This window comes from Salarias fasciatus, chromosome 19 (genome assembly GCF_902148845.1).
Source record: "Salarias fasciatus chromosome 19, fSalaFa1.1, whole genome shotgun sequence".
NCBI classification, from domain to species: Eukaryota; Metazoa; Chordata; class Actinopteri; order Blenniiformes; family Blenniidae; genus Salarias; species Salarias fasciatus.
Genome location: NC_043763.1, coordinates 8,948,088 through 8,971,063, shown reverse-complemented (window position 1 = coordinate 8,971,063; position 22,976 = coordinate 8,948,088). Strand labels below are relative to the sequence as shown.

The window sequence follows — 22,976 nt, the reverse complement described above, 5'->3', positions numbered from 1 at the left end:
CTCTGGCTCGGAAACAAGACAGCTGCCTTTCTTCGGGCCGAGAAATCTTTAATATGATTATTGGTCCTTCTATGTGAAATTTAATCAGTGACTGACTGACTTTTAGCGTTTGCTTCATCCAAACTCGCTCCTATAAATACTTTAATCCAAAGACAGGTGGCGCCTCACTGATTTAGCAATGGGAGAGAGGCTGGACGTTCCATAACAGGATGAACATAAAGACACATATTATCCACATTCTCAGCTGAAAATAAGTAAAGACAGAGTTAAGCCACAATAAAATCCTGAATGATTAAAAGATGAATGATAAATATTCAAGTATTCAAGTACAACTGTGTATTTTTAAGGTGCGCTGCTCAGAGTTCATGGAGTTTCCAGACGTGGAGAACCTTCATGATTTCTACAGCTCGGAGCATCGATTCGTCCACACTCAGGACCGGAGGGGGTTTTACATCGTGTACGACGCTGCCCTCAAGGACCTGGAGGAGCTGAAGGACGAGCTTCTCCTCTTCGGCTCACACTTCATCCAGAGGAAGAAGATCAAGCAGACAGGAAATGCGGAAGTGGATCACGCCGCCGTGCTTCTCGACTTGTGGGCGAGTGAGGCCGACTTTCTGGAAAGCAAAGTGCAGGTAGACTGATGAATGAGAACATGAGGCTTTCTTTGAACCATCTTCGAACGCCGTTAAACCTTCATGTTCTGTAAACATTTTTATTATTATTCCACGCAGCTCTTGAACTGTTACTTTGAGGCCTACCAGCATGCAACAGGGACTGAGGAGAGGTTTGCACTGGCTCGAGTTATCACTGACATCGTGCACAGGAGGCCTCAGCTGGACCTGGACCAGGACTACTTTGTCCGGGCCTACAGAGCAGAGATCAGCTGTCTGCAGATGCACCAGCAGCTCATCCGGGATGTTCTGAACCACCAGGTGAAAGGGTCTGGTATTCACTCACAACTTGAAAAGTTGTGAAAAATGTAAAATCATACATATTCATAGTAACATCCTATCTTGTCCCTTTCGTATTTTCATTTTCTGCAGATGGAGAGACAACGACAGTATCTGGAGCGCGTCTGGAGAGGCGGCCGTGAACGCTCCTCTCACGACTTCGGCCTTCCACCAAACTACATTCCCAAACATCTGGTCTCACTTGGCGGCGGCAGGCAAATACACCCAGCTGTTTTTCAGCTTTCTGTCCTACAGAATTTCCTTATTTTGTCTACATTCCCCTCTGCTGTTTGTCGGCAGGCCTGCGCTGGTGAACGTCTTCCTCCTGGAGGTTCACCCGTCTCTCGGTCTGGCCTCGGCCGTCTATCAGGGCTTAGCTCAGGCTCACGCTGAGCTCTGTCAGCTGCGCCGAGCCGCGAGCGCCGCTGACAAAGTCTCCCTGCAGCAGAAGCTGCTGAGGCAGGCCCTGCAGAGCTGGAACAACATGGCTCCTCCAGGAGCCTCCTACAGCCCCGAAATACAGAAGGACGTCTGTCATCCTCTTTGTTACGCTCAGATTACTTCACGCAAAGAAATGAGACACTAAAATACAGGTTTTTTTTTTCTGCAGTTGTTCTCAGGTGTGTTTTTTGATGACCCGCTTTTGGTCCAGAGAGCGGGCCTGACAGCGGTGGAGTCTGCAGAGGGAACTGAAGGGAAGCAGGGACCAGAGAAACAGCTGCACGCCGTGCAAACTTTTTCCAAGCTGCTGGAGCTCGTCACCCTCCGACACCGTCTGCTGGAAGCGGCCTCGGAGACGGCACATCTGGCTCGGTAAATTTAACTCTCACAGCGGGGCGGAAGGCCTGTTTACACAGAGTTCTGTACATTTGTTTTAAAAATAGCCTGACTGAAGCGTCGCAGAAGGAAATAAAAACAAAGTTGCCTTTTTTTTTTTGTTTCACAGATTGTATAAAAATGTGGCGTCCGAGCTCGGCTTTGATGAATATCACCTGTATCTGCGGCCGTCGCAGTTTGAGGACTCTGAACAGAAAGAGCGCGTCCAGCAGAGGCCCGTTTTAATCACAGCCGTACAGGAGGACGACAGCTCTCTGGACAGGTGACAAACTATAGAGTGTACTCCTTATTTATTTATTTATGGTGCCAAGTTTTCTATTGTGTGGGAAATATTAATGGATTTGATTTATTGCAACTTTCCTGTAGTAAAACTCTGATTCTTCTCATCAGATCCTATTGGAGAGAACCCGAGCCTGTTTGGTCTAATGTGTAATGTTAAAAAAGACGTTTGATTTCTGATTGAAAGTAAATTAAAGTGCTCGTTGTGCTGCAGGTTCGCCCCGTGCCACCTTCCTCTGAGCATCCAGGAACTGGACGAGAGCCAGATTGGGAAGTTCAGCTTCACCTCAGAGGATTCGGTTCTCCGTGTATGTCGATCAAATGAAACAAAAGGTGTTTTTAGCTAACGACGCACAACAGATGGGTCCTCACTGGATGCTTTCTTTCATTTCTCGGTGCAGCTCATGAGCGAGCAGGGCTTGCAGAACCTGCAGGTGGCTCTGGCCTGTCAGGTCGCGCAGAAGAACGCCTTGATCGGTGCAGTGAAGCTGGCCTGTGTTTGTCACTGGGCAGGAAGTGCTTCGTCCTCCACTGAGGTATGTACCAGAAATATTTTACAGTTGTAAAGAAGTTTTGCTTCGGTTTGATATGTTCATTTTTATTCACAAACTACATCATGTTACAATTTCCCCACATAATAGTGCTTATACACACTTTTTAGGATATTGGATCTCATAGTGGAAGTTCGCACATTGCAATTTTATATCCCACCACTGGGGACACTGTCCTGACATTTAACCATCCATGGATCAATTTTTGCTTTTGAAAAACTGCAGCAGGCACATCAGGAAGCTGCTTTTGTATTGATTGATCACATTGTTTGTGCCTTTAACGACCAACTGTCAGAAAACTCTTGGAAAAAAAAAATTGTTCCCCATATCTCAAGCTGTGGACCCCATAAGGGTAGAAACACACATACACACACACTCACACACACACACACACACAGAGACATTCTAGAGCTGGGTTTACAAATGTCTATACTTAGAAAATACTATATCGCTCAATGTTTTTGTGTTTACATCATTTTTAGATGTTTTTACAACATTTTTTTGCTGATTTTTCTCATAAGTAATAAAGTGAGTAAATGTCTTTTTGAAAATTTTCAAACATCCCAAAAACAAAGTTCAGCCCAATGTATGTTGTCAAAACAATGAATAAAATGCCACTTACACAATGATTACTAACAGCGAATGAAAAATCTGAGTGCTCACGGTGCAGTTTGTGCTTCTACATAAATTAAATACATTGCTCTGTTTCATTCTCAGAGCGCAGAGAAAGATTTAACACCTACAACTCGATTTGATGATAAAACCGAGAGCCTGGAGGTAAATTCTTCACCCTCCAAATCCTCTAGAAGAGCTTCCATCTCCACAAATAAGAGGTGAGTTCACCACCCAAGGAACAGACCACACTGCCGGTGATTAACAGCTCTCTTTAATAAATGCTGCTCAAATGGTGTTTGTTTCTCCAGGCTGTCCGAGGCTTTTGTGTCCATCCAACTGGAAAAAGTGGGCCTGCGTGATGAGATGCTGAATTCGTTTATGAAGAAGAAGAAACAGGCTGTGGGGGGTTTTATAAAAACTGCAGTGAGTGGACTCTCAGGTGATGAATGTGATCAGCTGCTCTCAAAGTCAATGAATGTCTCTCAATCTGCAGGAGGAAGCAGCAAAGATCAAAAGGGAGCTCATAATCGACTTTCTCAGGAAGTATGTTCATAAAAAAAAAACTGAAAACCAGCAGCAGAGGAACATGTAACAGAGCTGCTTTAAATAAAATCATATTGGTCTTTGCACATGTGTTGACTTATATTCACAGGTTCAGCACTCATATGTCTCTGCACTGTGTGAGAGCGCAGATCCTTACATATTACTACAGCCTGACTTCACTCCTGGATGACTTCCCCTCCATCCGTCGGGCCCACTTCCTGGTTGGACAAGAGAAAAAGCCTGAGGAGAGTTTGGCTTCAGGCGGTGATCTCAGCTCAACTCAACGGTAACGCTGACTTCCTTTCAGTGACCTTAGCTTTGTGTTTTCTTTCACGATTTCTGGGTTTCAATGTATGAATATGTAGATTTCACAAAATCTCAAGGAAACTCTACAACAGCGTCGCAGGTTGTAATGTTGTAGCTATAATAAAATATAAGTTGTAAATTCAACTATAGAAGGCCTTTTACACAATTTTTTTACTAACTCCAATTTACATGTTTAAATCAACTTTCATTTATGATTTGATGTCAATAATTAACATTGTAACAGCCAAAAATGTTTTAAAATAGTAAGAATTTTGGTAACACTTTACTTGAAGCACAAGGTATAACACATGATCATAATGCTTTATAACCCACTATACAGCATAGGGTTAGGGTTAGGGTTAGGGTTAGGTCCTGGCATTGTGATCATCTATGAGTGTTTATAACCACAGCTACACATGATATAATGGTATTATAATGCTTTATAAATGTACTTATAATGTGTTATACAGGGGGGCTTCAAATAAAGTGTTACCAGATTTTTTTGCTACAATGATTGAAAGAGAGGTTCTTGCTGAGTTTGTATCTTCAATGAATGAATATGACGACTATCTGATCCACTATACCTAGTTTGCTTAAGAAAACTGCACAAAACCAGTAACAAAGCTTTAATGTCTACGGAATACAGCCCTTTTAATGATACTTGATTGATTACATTATTAGCAAAGTGATAAAGGTTCAAATATCATATTACATTCTTGGCACAAATTACATTATCAGCCTTATTACCTTAAAAATGGTCAAAATTATTACTTAATGGACAGGCAGTGGTCAGTATTACACATGTAAGATCACTAAAGGACATTCAACTGTTGGAATATTAATTTATCGTGAGCCAGATTAGCTCATAAAACTGAACTTTCTCACCAGCAGGCTCTTTCAGGGTCGACCACCACAGCTGTCATGTGCAGACGGTAAAACGCTCCTCAACCTGTGGTTCATCCCCCACTTCACTGAAGTGCTCCACATGTTCAAAACGCTGGATGTTTCGGTGAGACACTTAAATGCATCACTGGGATTCCCACAGGCCGTGCTGGAGGTCACAAGCCGATTTGATATTCAGGGTTTTCTTGAGGTTTCAGGTAGATTGGAAAGAAGCAGATCTGAGAAATCTGTTTTATTTGCACATATTTCAGCAACTCGTTCTCTTCTGTTTGACTCCAGCTTGTGGGGAACAATTTGTCTTCATTTTTACAGCTTAACTACCTGTTGTTTATTTTCTTGCACATTAATTTTCAATCTTTCTGATGCCACCAGGCATGCGGTGAAGCTCTCAATCACACGCTGCAGATCGTCTCGGCGCTTCACGACAACATTTATTTTCTGCTGAGTTTCTCCAAACTGGGGAGCGGAGGAGAGCGGCGCTGGAGACGAGGGGATGCAGCCGGCTCGCATCTGGCTGCCGACTGGGGAGGCCCTGAAGGCATCGGTAGGTCTGAGTGACAACTGTAAGCATCACATCTTTCCTAAAGGTAAAACTTAAACTATAGCAGCCAAGAAGAGGCATCTGTCATCCACGCTTAGACTTCAGTTGATCAATTACTGTTGATCTGAAAGTTTTTTAACATGTGTAACTGTAAGCAGCGTCCTCCACAAACCTTAAAGTGTACAAAAGATACAAAATGAATCAAAAAATAGCAAATAAACAGTCTGTATCAGTCTCTGTGTCCTCCTCCTGCTCGTCTGATCTGTGTGATGCACAGCAACAGAGCTGCAGGAGATCCAGCGGCAGGTTGAGCGTCTGCCCAGTCCCAGCTGTCTGCAGACGGTTGGCCGGCTGCTGCAGCTGCGCAGGCAGGTGATCCTGCTGCAGTTCGACACCGCCATCCGCACCCTCATCAGGTCAGCAGCTACGGTTAAAATAGATTAAATTCCTTTAACACCACAACCTGAAGTTAATAATCCTATTCATCTCCTCTGTGTGTTCAGGGATTCCTTCCTGTCCTCGGGTGACGTTGCTTCTTATCTCAGTGTGAGTGACAACATGGTGAATGCTCTCCCTCTGCTGAGTAACAGCCTGCAGAGGGACGCGTTCAGCCTGACGCTGCCTGTCCCTCGACCTCTGGAGACCCGGGGCTGTGAGGTACTTTCATCCAGTCACAGTGGAGTGAAGAACGTGTTAAAGGACGCGTTAGTCTGAGGAGGATTGTGTTTCTGTGATCGTGGACAATGCAGGCGCAGAGGATGTTTCCGTGGAGGAGTTTCCTGGCCTGCCACGGACTGCTCCCTCTGCATGTTTGGGACGTTCCGCCTATTGAAGACTGCATGCAGGTGCATGTCTTGTTTTAGTGCTTCTGTTAGTAGTGATGTGTTTTATAATGAAATGTAATGTTTGTTGTGCGATTGCAGCTCTGTCTGAGTGGTCTGAGCAGCCGCAGCAGACTTCAGGCCAACGCCGCCATCCTGGGCGTGTCCCTGCTCATGGAGGACGTCCTGAACAGCGGACGGGAGGCCGAGCCGGTTTGTCTTCGTGGCCAAAATGACAACGACCCCCTGCCCAGGGACAGACCCCACCAGGTAAAGTTTTCATGACTCTGCTCGTTGATGTGAGCGATCTGTATCTGTGTGACACGCAGCTTTTCATTATGTTGTGTGTTTTCTGCAGGAGGCTGACGAAGCGCCAGCTTCTCGTCCGGATCCCGTCAGGGTCCAGTCTGTGCTGAAAGGCTTCCTCCTGCTCACCAAGCAGCTCCAGGTCTTCAAGGAAAACTGGGCCCGAGCCCGTCTGGGCGTGCACGCCTTCAGGACCGCGGCTCTTTATCAGCAGTTTGTGAAACTCTACAGGTGAAATGACGTCCATTTTGGTCCTGAACAGAGCCGGGCCACATTGAAGAGCAATGTGTTTTTAACATTTCTTGAGAAATGAATAAACTCCAATGTCATCTTGATGCTGTAAAATAATCTAAAGGTCACTGACAACATGTCTTTCTGCTCACATCTGTACTTCTTTGAATCTGTTTTGTAACATCTGAGTGATAAATCTGACAGAAATTGTCCACGTTCTCCACAGAACTGAAATATTTTTCCCCAGTATGAGAGCTCTGGCTCGTCAAATGGGAAAAGAAAGAGATTATGAGGCGCTGATCTCAGGGAGCCAGTCTCTCCTGCCCCCTCCTGGAGCTTCAGAGGTGGAGGTGAAAACCTGGCAGGTTGGAGCAGAATCATTCTCACTCTGCGCATCTCCACGATGGCAGATCCTCCCTCTGAGACGTGTCTCTGTGGCAGCTTCGCCTCCTGATGGAGAGCACCGAGTGGGACATGGTGGCGGCGCTGCAGAGGAGGATCAGCCGGGAGCTGACGCTGGCGGCGGCCGAGCGGGCTCGACAACACGCACGTCTGCCCACAGGTATCTGAGAGTAGGTTTAATGCTTCACCTTGAACAATGCAGGAGAGACGCTACAGTAATCCTTCCTGTGTGCCGTCAGAGTTGTGGAAAAAAGCCCCTCTGAAGCAGAGTTTGGCCCCCGAGCGGCCGCAGATGGTGGAAACCTTCATCCAGCAGCTGATGGAGGGAGCCGAGCGGGCCGAGGGAGAGGTATGAAAAACAAACACACCAAATGATGGAGAACAGTTACCTCCGCCAGCGTGATTGAAGATGTTTTCATTCTGGATTTAGGTTTCTTCAGGAACAAAGCAAAACCACATGCATCAGTGATTTCCTTTATGTTCATTTAAACTCCTAAAACACACATTAAATTCCATGTTTTTTGGGATTTTCTTCATTAAAGTGCCTTTTCCTTAAAAAAAAATCCTAAGGTTCTACCAGAACCTGGATGTGATCCTCACTACGGCCTCTGAGGGTGCAACAGTCACAGTGCCTGATTTTCCTCAGAGTCACAGTTTTATTTTTCTTTCCCTTTCAATCAAGGAAGTTGAAATTCTAGTATGTCGTTCTGCCCTCTCTAAGAATCACATCTGTGGTGGTCTGATCCCCCCTCAGTCCCTTCTGCTGCCCGTACAGCCGTGGTCGGTGTTTCCATATCGCACTGAGACTCTTTTGACGTTACTGTTCAGTGGGGGATGCTCAGTCTCAAAACAGGGACTTGTGAAAATCAAACTGAGATCCACAGCGGGTCAAAACAGACTGAATCGCCTCTCCGATGGGCATTGAGAGTGATTTTCTCAGAAAATTGGACTTTACCAGCCTGCTTTACTGGAACTGGATGCTGAATTCTCAGAAACCTGCCAGACCGAGCCATATGGGCTCAACTAACTCAGTGTTTGGAAGAAAACATTTTAATCCCGTCTAATAGAGAGCCATCGAATGTTGAGACCTATGGTTTAAAGTCGACTGTTGAAACCCCATGAGAGTCACAATGCTACATGCTAAGGCATTTTGAAAAAACTGATACAGTGAAATGAAGGGAAGTTGGTCCAAAGCCAGGAGCAAACAAAAGTTTTCTTTTTTCATTTTTTCAAACATGCTGTCATGGAAACTCACAACATACCAGGAAGTCATCTCACAACACACTGTTGGTAATACACAAAGTAAAAAGAAAAATATCGAGACACATCGTATTCGTAAGTGCTGCTACTGCAGAGTTTGAGTTTGGATTTCTTCAGAAGCCTCTGCTTCTGCATCAGACTCTGGATCAGATCGGTAAAGCTGAGCCACAGCTACAGCCATGGTTAGTGATGGGCAGATGAGGCCTCATGAACCACTGTCTTTACTGTATGAAGCCACTAGAGGGTGCTTGTTATTTTTGAAAGTACTCTTCATTGTCAAGTCTTTCAGTCTGTATTTTAAAACCAAAACCAAAAAAAAAAAAAAAAATTGCATCTGAGAAACAATAGAGATACTGTATAGCTGCACTCCACTCATTATTTCAGTGTGCTGCGTCCTCCTTCATTTCACACGGTGATTGATAATGATGCTTTTAATGCTTTAATGATGTGTTTTCTGTTCCAGGTGAAATTCTCCCAGCACCACCTGCAGCAGTGTCTGAATCACCTCGCCTCCTCAGTGATGGACAGGGAGCGCCAGAACTTCCTCTTTTACTCACAGTTTTACGAGCAAATTCTGCGGCAGCAGACGGAGCTGCTGTACCACAAAGAACAGGTACCGTATGCATGTGCAGACAGCTCATTTAGTGGTCACATTTTACTGACGTCGCAGTTTATGGTGACGAGGGAATGTGTACATTCACTTGTGGCTTGTAGATGGATCTATCACCCTCTCACTTTGAGATTTAGAGGATTTATTTTGATTTATTGCTGTTGAGTGACAAATATTTATTATCTGGTAGCTCTTCAATATTATTGTGTGCTTTTGATGGTGTTGAGAAGCTGATAACAGACTGCAATGGAAACACTGTTGAGGTGCTTTCTGATTTCCTCAAATCTAAACAACTCTGGTAAAAACGTTTGAAAGTAGAGGAGCAGTGGTCCAGACTAGAATCTTCAGGAGTCGATCCTGCATCATGTGCTGCACACGTCTGATAAGGTGCAGCTGATGGTAAAGGTGTAAATAGGTTTTCTATTGAAAGCAGGACACCAGGAGCAGAGAAGCAGTCTGGAGGATGGATGGATCAAATTCATATAAAATTCAATTAAAAGTCAGGCTAAGGTTGCCCTGAAGTTTGCTTTAAATGGAGTCTTTCATGCGTCTTTAATGGTTTTACTCATCTATCTTTTTTCACATATTCCTGCAGGATCTGAAGAGTCTTGAAGATGCTCAAATGAATAATTCTCACACAGAGGTACATGCACTCACTCCTGCATTCTTCCACTTTGGATCAGGAGTGATTTGCTGCTGCGGTTTAAACAGCTGGATTGTTTTACTAAACCACTGTCAACTTGACTGTTTCCTCTTTTTTTTTTTCCTCATTCCTTACATTCCTTTAAATAAAAAGGTTTTCATCGTATGTGTTCATCCTTCAGACGGCAGGGCTCTGTCGTGAGATGATGTTGGAGATCTCAGACCTGCGAACTCAAGTGGCTCACCTGAGAGAGGAGGGGAGGACATCAGAGGAGCGGCTCGGTCTGAAATACAGAGAGCGCTACGACCCCGTGGTCCGACACCTGTTCTCCACCTGCATCCAGCTGCAGGTCAGACTTCTAACCTGGTTCATCCATCAGTCCACAAGCACAAGAGAGGAGGCACAAGCAGAAAGGCTTCTTTAAATCAGTGGTGGGGGGCATTTAGAAAGCAAACATGAAGAAAGTGTTAAGATACATTAATGCATTTTTATTTCAGAGGATCTATTTTCTTATGGCCACGCTCCTGTGTCGATTCATTATTGGACTAATTATCCAGTGTTGTTTGTGTTTGAGGCCCGACTGGATGGGTTTCGTCAGCAGATGGAGCTGGATGTGAGTGAGATGGTGAGCAGAGTGAGAGGAGAGGGAGTGGATAAAATTATCCAGCTCAAGAACAAATATGGCTGCAGGAGAGACGACGACGGACTCCTCCTCACTCAGCTGAAGGTACGATAAGGTATGATAAGATCATACAGTCTCTGGAGAACACTCCTCATAGATGTTTTCTTCAGAAGGAAGAAGTCCATGAGTTGAAGCTGGAGATCAGCCGGCTGAGCGCTCTGCTCTGCAAGCAGAAGGCAGTGAGCCGCTGGAGGAAGGCGGTGGAGCTTCAGAAACTCCACAGAGAGCTTCTTCAGAGTCGGCAGGTCAGAGCGGCACGAGGAGACGCCCACTTCCTGGGAGACCGAAACATGAACATCCAGTCAGCTGTAGTGTGTGTGTGTGTTGTTTCCAGCTGGAGATCGCCAGTCGCTCTGAAGCCGTCAGGGTGAGGATGGTCTCTGAGGAGAAGGAGGTCGTCCTGCAGGAGGAGCTGGACGCCGTCCGCAGGCTGCTGGCTCAGACCCAGGCTGAGTGCAGCAGCACCAAGAAGCTGCTCGGCAGGAAGGTAAATGAAATGAGATCCTCACTTTATGGCCGTACGACATCCTCACTGCACTGTGTGTGTGTGTGTGTTGATGCCGGCAGACCTCGGAGCTGCAGGCGGCCCGGCATCAGTCTGCACAGGAAGCCCGCAGCAGGCAGGAGCTGGACTCCTGTCGAGCGCAGAGTCTGGAGCAAATGAGGACGGACGTGGAGGACAGAGACAGACGGCTGAGGGCGCTCAGCGAGCAGCTGGACAGGGACAGCAGGACCAACCGGCTGCAGCGGCAGCGCAGCGCCAAGCAGATCCGGCAGGTCGGCGCATGCAGAACATCAGCAGCTAAACACAGATCTGTCGTTTCATAGCTGACGCTCATGAAACTGTTTCAGCTGTGCTCTTGGTGATATTCTGCTAATATTTACAACATGTTTAGTTAAAATCCCTCAAAGTTTTCTTAAAATATGCACATTCACAAAAATGGGACACTTGTAAGTTAAGCTTGACCTTTGACCTTGGGCTGCAAACCAGTTAGAGCACTTTTGACTAGTATAGATCTGTGTGGCAAATTTGAAGACAATTAATTTGATGCATCACCTTTTTCTAAATTCATGCAAACCACCAAAAATCTGCTTTTCACAATACATTTTAGAAATCATTCCACTAATCCAACAAAACTACACATCGGCCACATGGTGGCGCCAAAGCTGCACTGAGGAAAACAATTCATGTCTGTCACACTTCGTGTGTAAATATTAGAACTAATGAGCAGAGTCTGATGATGGTGTGTGCAGGTGAAGGGGAAGCTGCAGCTGCAGAGCAGCCTCAAACAGGAGGCCTTCCAGCAGGTGGAGAAGCTGCAGAGCCAGCTCAGCCACATGGAGGCGCTGTGCAGACAAAGCTCAGCTGCAGGTACAAACCTCCACAGCGTCACTTTAGAACAATAAAAGTGATGAACAGATTAATAACACTTACTTAAATCTTTACTGTATTCACTTAATAGGAGAACAGAGACCTGATATATTCTTATATCGGCTGTAACTGTTGTTGTCCATGTCAGGTACACAGTGAGATCCAGCCTCTCTGGATCTGATCTGTCCTGAAAGATTTTGTCCATCTGCCTCAGGTAATCTTGACATTTCTTTCCTGCTTCTCATACCGTTTGTTCTCTCTCAGGTCAGAGCCGGACATATTGCACGCTGTCGCTCAGCAGATTGAGCACCAGAAGCCCCTCAGCAGGTACACCACCCACCTCAGACCCACCGTCGCCTCCATCTCAGAGCGGAGCGGTGAAGAGAGAATCCAGTCGTCTCTGCTGAGCTGCTCCTGCGGTTCAGGAGTGAAGTTACTGCCAGTTTTCTCCGTGACATTTTAATTTGCGTTGTTGCTCTCTGTCTCTGTGTTATTTCGGTCTCAGGTCCGGGCAGGAGCGCTCAGCGGACTCTTGGCAGCTCGGCGGCCTTCGGCACTCTTCGGGGCCTCACAGCAGAGCCGAGACACGAGAGGGCCGAGACGTCGACGGGCCGCTGGAACGGCAGGGTGAGACGGAGCTGAGGCAGGAACACAAGCAGCAGAGCACATTTAGGGCGGTAAACTGTTGAGATCCTGCCTTATCAAATACATAGAACATTATGTTTTAAGACACTAGTGACTTTGTTTATTTATAACAGATAAAATAATAAAATAGGTGTTTTTGTTTTCCTACCAGGATCCGTCTCGCCTTCGCGTCCAGACGGCTGAAGTGTTGTTACCAGACCTGTGAGGAGCACAGTGTGGGTCCTGGACCAGCTTTCACCTGCTGACACAGCCTTTCTTTAGATTGACGGCTTCATGTGCATCCATGGACTGAATTAATTCATTTATAAAACACATTTAAGAAACTTTCTGCTGAAAGACTTTTTATTGCTCAGTTACTCATTGGTTCATTTGAAAACAGCTGGTTTGGTTCATATTTAAAATTAGATATTTTTCAGCAGTGTTATGCAAGTTTTCTCTGTTCTATTTATGGCGTTAAAGTGTAACTATTAAGGTTTTCCAAGTTACTTTTTTAAGAGTAAAGTTCAGTTTAGAGGTTTGCAGGAGTATTTGTTTAGATCACTTGATCCAGAAGCAGAAGTGAGGCTGGTGTCAAATCACCTTTGCTTTATGGCATGATAAAAATGCCTTAATTAAATTCAGGAATATATATATTTTTTCTTTTTAGAACAGGCAAACTCTAGAACCTTGAGTCAAACTGGGGCTTTTCTCTCTGTGAGACAGGAGTGAGAACCGCTACATCACTGTGTTTCCAAGCTCTACATTCAACTGTAAATCTTTCCTCTTTATCTCAGGTATTAAGGCAGATTTAAGGAATGTGTGCATCATATTTATGTGATATCTCCACAGTGAGAGGGGTCGGTTAAAGTGGTCTGGGCCTCTGATTAAGATGCTCTCCTGGTCACTTCCTGCTCTCACTGGAGGTTAACCAGGTGAGTCCAGAGGTCGTCCCAGGACTCGCTGGAGAGATTATGTCACTGGTTTGGTCTTGGAGCGACTTGGGAGTCCCTCCAGAAGAGCTGGAGGAAGTTACAGAGGACCGTGATTCCATATGGACAAAGCAGGAAAGAAGCTGGATGGAGGATGCATCAGGAGTGTAAATAATATCAGATTTAAGTTTTGGCTTTCAAATATGAGTAAAAAGTTCAGTACTGGCCAACTTCAAATGTTTATCTGCGCCCTCAAAAAAACAGCAGTAAAAAGGAGATAAAATATCGAAATGTAAAATATTTTCTCATAAAAATCTGAAAATGTCACAATACGGTGCTACTGGATGTCTTTCCAGGTAAAAATGGAGATGACAGAGGGGGGCCCAACATTCGATCACTGCTTTAAACACATGATGAAATGAGAGTCCTGGTCTCGGCCCTGCTGGTCCCGGCCTGCTCAGCTGTCCTGCGGCAGCCCGGTGGTGTACAGGTAGGACACGGTCCCCGCCTGGATCTGGAAGGTCTGTCCCTGGATGTGGTGTCCGGAGAGCTGCTCGCTGGTCTGGCTGATGGAGATGGGCTGGCTGCTCTGGCTGCTGATGTGAATGGCCCGGCCGTGCTGCCCCCTGCCCACCTGCCCAGCGGGGCTCTCCTGGGCCAGCGCCACCTGCTGGACGGGCTGGTGCATGACCTGCAGCTGCTGGACGGCCCGCTGCGCCAGCTGCAGCGGCTGCGGGGGGCCGTGCTGCACCTGCAGTTGCTCCATCGCCTCCTTGCTGAGAGTGATGACGTGCATCTGCTCGGACGGCTGCGACAGCGGCCCCTCCAGCATGCCGATGGCGTGGATCTGGGGGTCCACCACCTCGCCCTCGGTGACCAGAGCCACGTTCTGCAGGTGTCCGGACGGCGGGGTGAGGAGGGTGAGTCTGGACTGGGCGGACGGCGCCGCCTCCCCCTCCGTGCTGATGAGGCTGATCTCCTGCTCCTGAGCCTGCACGAAGTTGATGTTGTCCACGTCGGCCGTCACCACCAGCTGGATCTCCTGCCCCGAGCCGGGGGGCAGCTGGTACTGCTGCAGCTGCAGGAGGTTTCGAACCTCCTCGTGCTGCGCCGGTGCGTCCGCCGCCGCCGTCTCCTCTGAGGAGGCCTCCGCCGGCGCCGCTCGCTCCTTGCTGTGGGACTTGGTGTGTGTTTTCAGGTTGTCCAGGCGCGTGAACGACAGGCTGCAGAAGGAGCAGGTGAAGGGTTTCTTCCCTGAGTGGGAGGCGACGTGGCGCCGTCGAGCACTGGGGTCCGAAAACGACTTGTTGCAGATGTTGCAGTTGTACGGCTTCTCACCTCTGCAACAGATATTCACAATGGGCATGACCAGGATCATTTTCATCTCAGTGCACAATTATTAAAGCAGAGTGGACTGAAAAACACCCTCTACGTATATGAGAGTCATGTTTTATACACAGAATAAATGTAAAATGATTCCCTCTAAAATCAAATTGTTTGTCTCAGAGATCTGCAGGCTGAGCCTGCAGGAACTGTTAATGAAAGTAAAATTTTTAAAGGAGCTGGAAAATTGTCAAAAAAATGAACAAACAAACAAACCCTGCATAAACACATTAAGAAAAGCAATTAAAACAGCTGGAGGCTGTTAAAATCTTAAAATTTATAAATATTCAAACTACAGGTTTAGTAAACTTCGCACAATCTCTCACTTTAATTTTGAATTTTAATCACATTTTGCTGCTCGAGATGAATTTTATAAAAAAACTATATATATATATATATATATATATATATATATATATATATATATATATATATATATAACTGATTTCATCTTCCAAATCTACATCTCCTATACTGTACATAGCAGAAGAAGGATTTTGTTCAATGTTCAATGTTCTGTTACAGCTTAAGAATCAATAATGTAAAATATACTTTTTACTGTTTTACAGTAACCAAATATTTGCAATTAAAAAAAGGCAAAAAAGTCCACTGAACTCTACTTTCCAGCATCAAACTGCAGATTTACTGATTGTCTGCTCATAAAGTGAAGAGTTTAGCAGATAAAGAGTCAAACACTAGTTTACTAGAAAGTAAAAACCATCTCTCACCTGTGAATCCTGATGTGGGTCTGCAGAGTGCTTTTGACCGTAAAACATTTGCCACAAATGTCACAGGTGAACGGCTTCTCACCTGTGAACATTTTAGACAGGAAACATTTAATAAACAGAAGCTTTATCGTTGGACTATCAGGAATATGGAGACTTTGATTTCACCTGTGTGAGTTCTGACGTGTTTCTTCAGCTGAGCTGTATCCATGAACTTACGGTGACACTGAGCGCACTCCGGTAAGGACTTCCCTGGAAAAGCATCCATCAGATTTTCCTTGCCCTGCATATTCATCACTCTGTTGAATATCTTCTCTTGAACGGTTTTATTTCTTACCTGAATGAACTCTGTAATGGCTTTTCAGCTGCCTCTTCTGAGTAAAGCTCTTTCCACATTTATCACAGTCAAAGGATTTTTCCTCTGAAAAAACAAGTGAATAGTAAATTATTCATCTGACAGGATACTTTAAATATGAGAGAAAAATCTAATATAATAATAACAGCAAATAAGTGAGTGGATCCAGTCAGAGCTCTAATATGCTGTCTGTCTTTCTCAAGTTTTATTGAGGATTTTTCTCCATGAGATAATGTGGAAGCAAACACTCAGTAGGTTCTTAGGGTCCCACCTCTGTGCAGGTTCATGTGCTCCTGCAGGGAGTGTTTGGTGGAAAGTGCTTTGGAGCAGACGCTGCACACAAACGGCTTTTCCCCGGTGTGCATGCGCTGGTGATCCAGCAGGGTGTGTTTCTGGGTGAAACTCTTCCCGCAGTCAGTGCACTGGAAAGGCTTCTCTCCTGGTGGGGAGGAGACAGAAAGTTTAGCCAAGCGTTGAGGCACACTGAAGAGATCTGCGGCATCCACACAGACCAACAGTTTAACATTCAGTGACTGTGGGGCCTGAGTGCTGATTCAGTCCTCCCTCACCTGTGTGAGTCCTCTGGTGGATCTTTAAGAAGGGGTGGTTCTTAAACACTTTCCCACACTCCTCACAACGAGGCTCAGTGTTGGGGTATTTCTTCTTTCTGCCTCTCTTCCCCGTCTCTTTGCTCACCGCTACATCCTTGCCCACCTTGTAGCCTTTATATTTGACCGGGGGTCGGATCTTGCGTTTGCTCTGTCGACTGTTGTGCTCCTCCGGGTTAAAGTCTGCATCGTCTGTGATTTGAGTCTCCACCAAATCTCCGAGGATCCCGTCCTCCGAGCTCTCACTCTGCGCCGCCTGCCCTCTTAGCTTCGGGTCGGGCACACCCGCATCCTTCTTCGGTCGTCCTCGTTTGGGTTTCAACACGCCGACGTCCCCGGCGTGACCTCTGACCTCTGCTGCAGTGAGGTCAGTGAGCATGTCCACCAGATCGCTGACCTCCAGGAGACGAGCGGCGGCCAGCAGGTGCTGAGTGCTGCTCTGATCCACCGACACCTGGGAGCTGTAGATGAACTCCAGCACCGCGGCGAACGTCTGCGCCGCCACGCCGTCCAGCTGGTAGAAGGCCTGGAGGTCCTGACCTTCCTGAGGGCCTGCCGCAAACATGAGCGTGAAGTACTCACTGCTGGCAGCCAGCAGGGCCCTGTGCGCCTTGAAGTGCATATCTTCCACGACCAGAGTGACGTCGCACAGCAGGTCTCTTTTCCTGAGATGGTCAAATTTACTCAGGATGCTTTGATTATGCGACTCTGACCGAAGAACCAGGAGTGAAGAAGTTGGATTTGTGGATTGCTGAGACATCTTCATCTAATAAATGACCACATCTGCTCCTGGAATAAGAAAACAGAGCTCATGTTTGAAAAAGACAAAGTTTTGAAATATTCCAGTTTATACAGAATGAATTCTAAACACGAAAATGGTTGACTGAATGAAATGAATGAATGCACTCAGTGGTTACTATGACTCTGAACTGTGCTGGCTGGGAGACAGATCTCAAACACCAAGGACATCAAGGTGAATTTTCTGTTATTGTGGTTGATCTGATTACTGCTTCCAAAATAGTTTTGGCACAGTGAAAAGTAGCCAAACCTCAGAACATGAAAGAAAAGATAAATGGGTTGAAACTGCTTCTTATGAATCTATATTTATCAGACTTTAAGGAAATACAGATGTGGGTTCCACTTCATGGGACTGTTTACGGACTCACGTGTTTATTTTCTGTCACATAATGTGCCTTTTTTTGTTATTTTGCCATGTTTAACTATTTTAATGGCCTTGATATCATTTGTTGTATTTTTGTTTATATTATCGTTGTTATTGTTGAAACATTTCAGAAAACATTAATAAAATAACTTTTGAAATGTTAAAGGTCATTTAAAATAATGTTTCCACTGATTAAAACTTTTAATAACTATTGAAATGTATTCGTTTTATGGGACAAGGTACAAAAGAAATCCTAAATTAATCATTGAACTTCATTAAGCATTTGTTTCAGCTCTGGTACATCAGATCATAATAGCAGCTGTTTAAAAGCCTCTCTATTCTGCAGAAAACGTGTTTTTGTTGTGTTGCACATTCAGTGAGGGTTTCCAGAGTTTGCAGATCAGTGCTGTGCACGTTAGCAGACCAAGCTAAACGCTTCTAACTACACAATGCATCCGCCTGCTAGGCCACAAACAGGCCACATTTGGCCGAAACAACCAAATTCCGGGTTGAAAAACATTTAAACAGACTTCTTCGGAAAATGTTTGCGTTTCTTACGAGCGCCTTGCCTCCAAACACGCGTTAACCGCAGCGTAAATGGAAATAGTGATCTTTTAGGACCTTACCTCTGCAGGACAGAAGAGCGTGAAGCGTGGGGCTGCTATCGCGAGATTTGAGCTTCTAACGAGATCTGCATTCAACTGATCTCCACAAGCTGCGGATGGTACTACTTCCTGCTTTGTCAAGGACATTCGGGCTGTCACTCGATTTGTTGATCAAACGGTACATCGTGAACGTAGAAGAGCCCTGTAATAAACAACCTAATTATTTGTTTAAAATGTGAAACGGGTTGTTAGGAGAAATGTTTGTACATTAGAAATTCATTTGTATTGTGGAGTTTTTTTTTTTTGTTTAGTAATGAAGTTGCGTTTGGTGGGAGAACTTGTTTCAGGACCTGTGCGTCGACGGTGCGCTTCATGGCAGCAGGACTCAGTGCAGGGTGGATCAGGCGAGTGACGATATTTTTCTGTATTTTGCTTTGAATCCAAGACGTCTTTAACAGGCAATGATGTAAAACAGGATGTTTCTGTGATATTGTGTAAAGGTACTGTTGTCAGGGGGCTAATCGGCTGAAGCCATTGTTGAAAGCAGTGTCGTTTGTTTGGTTATTTTGCGTCATTTTTCATTAAATCAGTCATGCCGACCTCTCAAAACAGGCTGATATAAAAGCATCCACAAGTCAGCTTAGTTTATAGAAACGTGTGTTAAACACGTTCATTTTTTATGGTGTTTGTAGTGGATGAATAGAGTTCAACTCATCAGTGAGAACATAAAGACTCTTTATGTCCTTGTAAATTCTTACAACTAACTTTATACTGTCAGAAAGTCCTTTCACTAGATCTCAGCTCTCAGTCATAACTTCACTTTGGTACCAGGTAATAGTAAATGTTTTACTTCATCTGACCTGATTTCACCCTTCATGAAACACGTGACCATATTTGATAACCTTTGCATTTCTTTATGTTTTTCCAGTCTAACTAAGATAAATTGACACTCACAGAATGCATAAAAGTGGTAGTAGGTTGGAAATGCCTTTTTAAACTTCTTCATTTTGAGAAAATTCCTTTGCACCACACATGCTGATCCCCTGGGATATAGTTCAGTGAACTCAACATAAACTGTCACTGCAAACTTAATCCTGTTTGAATACTTATAAGTAGTTCATCGAGTCAGTCAAGTTTAAAGAGCATCTGCCAGGTTGAATATTACGGAAGCCCTAACAGGGCATGGTTGAATACTAAAAGTCTGAGAGACATTGTGCCATAAATAAAAGTTGATGAAAATGTTTTTATATATGATTGCAATAACGTTTATTTACTCATTTAAAATGTCACACAGTGATTAAATAGTTTGCATTAGCCACACAGGTTTGAACACATCCAGTATCTCAGTGAGCTGTGTTGAGCATGTATTGACATGTGATTCAAATGCAAAGTATCAATCTTTGATCTCTTAGTAGTTTCTTCATGCAATGTGAGCATGCAGGAGATAAAACAATGTTATTGAGAACTGGATTTATGTTTGGGATTGTTTTTTCCTTTAATGAATTTGGATGCCTTCCTGCAGGTATTATATGATGATTGGTAGCATTACACTGTTGTGCTGCACAGCAGTTACATTTTAGCCCACATTCAGGATGACAGGCATCAGAGTTAATAAAGTAGATGACTGAACTTATTTCCTGACTTTGCACATTTATGCTTTGATATTATAAAAAAAAAAAAGTGCTATATTCATGATTCTTTAACTACTATATGGACTGGGTCATTTTGACTTTTTGACATGGTTTTAGACCTTTTTCAACTGTGCAGTGAGTACTTTTTTTTTAATCCAAATGGCAGGTTTTCAATATCACTGTGTGTTTTTTGCTGCACTGCCACATTTAAAATGTTGCAAACTGATGAATCTTTGACTGACTGCATGATCAGAGTGAGAGGAACTTAATGATTAGTATATTCAGGGAAAGCTCCTTTTTTAAAAATATTTTGCAGATATGACAAACAGTCCTGGAGTTATGCTTATGAGAATCATGTTTCGTAACTGAATGTCTTGTATTGTAGGTCAACCTGCATTATCTTTACAGCACATCATAAAGCTGTGTGGATAACTTGGCTGACTTCTTCACTGGTTGTTGAGTCCCTGTTAGATAATGTGTTACTACAGAGGATTAAAATGTGACTTTGAAGTATTGACAGTAGTTGTCTTGTGTGTGATCTTTTAGGACTGACTCTCAGTAGAGTTCGGCGTGAGCTGCAGCGGCGTCCAGGATGAAGTCTGTCCGGGTGGCGGTGGTGGGAGCCGGCGTGGTGGGATTCTCCACGGCAGTCTGCATCGCCGAAGCTCTTCCTTCCTGCTCGGTTACCGTGCTGGCTGAGAAGTTCAGCCCCGATACCACCAGCGATGTAGCAGCAGGGATTGTGTTCGCCACAGCATTTCCAGGTATTTGTCGCTTCACGTGGAGTTTTGTGCAGAGAAAGTAGAACTACATGTAAATCCATTACTAAAAATGCACAAAAGACATTGCTGTTTGATAGTTTAAGTTGTTTTAACAATGCATGAATGGGCATTTTTGTTGCACCTAAAGAAAATATTTTAACTTTTCTTGTTTGGTGGATTGAAATATTGAAGTGGGAAGAAATAGGATGCGCAAAATTTAACAATACAGTCATTAAACAATTGGAACTATGTTCCTGAAAATGTGTAACAATTTAAAATGGAAATAATCAGACTTTTGGTATAATACCTTTTCGTAATTGTCTTGTGCTGTTTATTTTTCATATGAGCATGTTTCAGATGAGACGTCTGATCTTTCAGATATTCCCTTGGAGAGGCAGAGGCGATGGTTCAAGGACAGCTTCGACCACCTGCTGGCTCTGGCTCAGTCTGAAGAGGCGCCAGAAGCCGGAGTGATGATGAGCTCTGGGTAACAGCAGACTTCACATGAAATCTCCTCACCAACGCTGCTCTCCAGCTTCTCACACGTCTTCTTTGTTTTTCTTCTAGCTACCAGATTTTCAGGGAGCCTCCGGCTGATAAAAACCCCCTGTGGTCTGAGTTTGCCATCGGATTTCGTGAAATGAGCGATTCAGAGCTGAAACGCTTCCCTGAACACACGTTTGGGCAGGCGTTGACCACCGTCAAGTGTGAATGCTCCATCTACCTACCGTGGCTGGAGAAGAGGTCTGAATGTCAAACTTTTCTTCTTTTTTTTTTTAACCATTATTCCAATTTTTCAGTTGTTTTTGTGAATTCTAAAAATATAAATCGCTGTTTCAGGTTCAGAAAAGCTGGAGGGAAAGTAGAGCAGAGGAAAATCAACAGTCTGCAGGAGCTGAGCAGCAGCTTCGATATCATCGTGAACTGCTCCGGTCTGGGATCCAGGTCTCTGGTGGGCGACTCGGCCGTCTACCCCGTCAGGGGCCAGGTCTTCAAGGTGGAGGCCCCCTGGCTGAAGCACTTCATCCGGGACGGCGACGGGATGACGTACATCTACCCGGGCATCCACAGCGTGACGGTGGGCGGGACGCGGCAGCAGGGGGACTGGAGGCTGCACGCGGACCGGGGCGACTCCGAGGCCATCCTGGAGCGCTGCTGCCGGCTGGAGCCGTCGCTCCGGGGGGCCAGGGTGCTCGGCGAGCGGGTGGGCCTGAGGCCCGGCAGGAAGAACCCGCGGGTGGAGAGGGAGGCGGTGCAGCTGGGGGGCCGGCGGGTCCCGGTGGTCCACAACTACGGCCACGGCGGCTGGGGGGTCACCCTCGCCTGGGGCACCGCGCGGGACGCTCTGGGGCTGGTCCGGCAGTGCCTGCAGGAAATGCCCCCCCGGGCCAAACTCTGAAATCACTGTGAAGCTGAATAAAGTACGCCTTTGACTTAAATGACTCTCAGATTTAGGAAAAATGACACTTTTTAAAAGAGGAAAATCACTAATTCAATAACTTTAAACAACATGAGAAGATTTTATGAGTTGTCTTGAAAGGAAAAGCATTATATTTTGAATAAAAATGAATAGTTTTTGAGATAAGTGATGAAGAGTCATGTCTTTATTGAACAATCACAATAGAAAAATTTTTTTTCCACAATTTATTTCAAACTTTTCTGCACATTTTATGTTTTACTCACATGAAAGGACATTTTAAGCCATTTTGTGTTTTTCTTTACAAAAGAAGTAATGAAAACTAAAGACATTACTGTAGAATATTAAGATATTTCAGGAAATTAAATGTTTTTTTCCTTCTTTAGAAAGGTTGGAAAACTTCATATATGATACCTATATCACATGATACCTATAAAAATGTCGTATTTTCCAATAATACGTCTGTACAAAAGATATTCTACTGCTTTAAAACAAGTTTAAATACAAGTCAAGTGATTGTTTTAATACGAAGGTCAGTAGAAAATCACCTTAGATAATAAATATAATGCACCAATGAGTAAATTCTTACGAATTAGCTTTGTTCAATGTTGTTGCTTGTGTAACTGCTGGACTTTGATCAGACAGTAAAACAATGAAGCTGAGACTCAAGGTCAACGCAGAGACATACTTTGTCACACACTGCGATATTTCTACATGGCAACTAGAAACCCTACCATTATATTTTCAGAAAACTGCATTTTATTGGATCTCAAATATTCTCAGGGGGAAAAACATTATGCAACAGCTTCCATGAACATGAATTAAGTACTGAAAGTTTAGCAGATATTTCCTGCTTGGAAGCTTGTCCTTCCAAGTCTGACTCTTTGTGCCCATTCATAACCAATAGATACTGTTTCATAAAAA

At 44.7% G+C, this 22,976-nt stretch overlaps 3 protein-coding genes and 1 long non-coding RNA gene across 5 annotated transcripts; 3 read left to right on the top strand and 1 right to left on the bottom strand.

The window, feature by feature from the left end:
• Positions 1-5,477: 5,477 nt before the first annotated feature.
• Positions 5,478-11,308, top strand: LOC115407112 (coiled-coil domain-containing protein 162-like). Its single transcript, XM_030117472.1, has 16 exons — positions 5,478-5,571; positions 5,803-5,941; positions 6,029-6,182; positions 6,275-6,370; positions 6,449-6,616; positions 6,705-6,883; positions 7,110-7,248; positions 7,325-7,445; positions 7,525-7,634; positions 9,009-9,158; positions 9,751-9,798; positions 9,980-10,147; positions 10,373-10,525; positions 10,591-10,725; positions 10,815-10,967; positions 11,048-11,308. Exons 1-16 carry the CDS (start codon positions 5,478-5,480, stop codon positions 11,306-11,308), a joined length of 2,268 nt encoding a protein of 755 aa, XP_029973332.1.
• A 428-nt stretch (positions 11,309-11,736) lies between these two features.
• Positions 11,737-12,442, top strand: LOC115407297 (uncharacterized). Its single transcript, XR_003933609.1, has 3 exons — positions 11,737-11,852; positions 12,117-12,179; positions 12,358-12,442. It is a non-coding gene; the product is annotated as an uncharacterized LOC115407297 (long non-coding RNA).
• Positions 12,443-12,850: 408 nt separating this feature from the next.
• On the bottom strand, positions 12,851-18,296 carry zbtb24 (zinc finger and BTB domain containing 24). Of its 2 annotated transcripts, none has more exons than XM_030116972.1 (7): positions 18,265-18,296; positions 16,438-17,265; positions 16,140-16,307; positions 15,851-15,934; positions 15,682-15,765; positions 15,517-15,598; positions 12,851-14,745 (listed from the first exon to the last, which is right to left on the bottom strand). In XM_030116972.1, the coding sequence occupies exons 2-7, from the start codon at positions 17,240-17,242 to the stop codon at positions 13,863-13,865; spliced, it is 2,106 nt and encodes a 701-aa protein (XP_029972832.1). In that variant the 5' UTR covers positions 17,243-17,265; positions 18,265-18,296; the 3' UTR covers positions 12,851-13,862. The 2 variants fall into 2 exon arrangements, with proteins under 2 accessions (XP_029972832.1, XP_029972833.1); XM_030116973.1 differs by lacking the exon at positions 18,265-18,296 and adding an exon at positions 18,197-18,237.
• Positions 18,297-18,516: 220 nt separating this feature from the next.
• ddo (D-aspartate oxidase) lies at positions 18,517-22,180 on the top strand. Its single transcript, XM_030116974.1, has 5 exons — positions 18,517-18,647; positions 20,421-20,638; positions 21,014-21,122; positions 21,203-21,379; positions 21,476-22,180. The coding sequence occupies exons 2-5, from the start codon at positions 20,467-20,469 to the stop codon at positions 22,032-22,034; spliced, it is 1,017 nt and encodes a 338-aa protein (XP_029972834.1). The 5' UTR covers positions 18,517-18,647; positions 20,421-20,466; the 3' UTR covers positions 22,035-22,180.
• The last annotated feature ends 796 nt before the right edge of the window (positions 22,181-22,976 follow it).

Coding starts and splice junctions, on each gene's coding strand:
- zbtb24 (XM_030116972.1), bottom strand. CDS start 17,242: ATGAAGATGTCTCAGCAATCCACAAATCCAACTTCTTCACTCCTGGTT. Junction 15,935..16,139: donor GCACATGAACCTGCACAGAG/GTGGGACCCTAA, acceptor TTGTTTTTTCAG/AGGAAAAATCCTTTGACTGT. Junction 15,766..15,850: donor CCATTACAGAGTTCATTCAG/GTAAGAAATAAA, acceptor ATGCTTTTCCAG/GGAAGTCCTTACCGGAGTGC.
- LOC115407112 (XM_030117472.1), top strand. CDS start 5,478: ATGCAGCCGGCTCGCATCTGGCTGCCGACTGGGGAGGCCCTGAAGGCA. Junction 6,617..6,704: donor CCAGGGACAGACCCCACCAG/GTAAAGTTTTCA, acceptor TGTTTTCTGCAG/GAGGCTGACGAAGCGCCAGC. Junction 7,446..7,524: donor ACACGCACGTCTGCCCACAG/GTATCTGAGAGT, acceptor GTGTGCCGTCAG/AGTTGTGGAAAAAAGCCCCT.
- ddo (XM_030116974.1), top strand. CDS start 20,467: ATGAAGTCTGTCCGGGTGGCGGTGGTGGGAGCCGGCGTGGTGGGATTC. Junction 21,123..21,202: donor GGAGTGATGATGAGCTCTGG/GTAACAGCAGAC, acceptor TTTTTCTTCTAG/CTACCAGATTTTCAGGGAGC. Junction 21,380..21,475: donor CTACCGTGGCTGGAGAAGAG/GTCTGAATGTCA, acceptor TCGCTGTTTCAG/GTTCAGAAAAGCTGGAGGGA.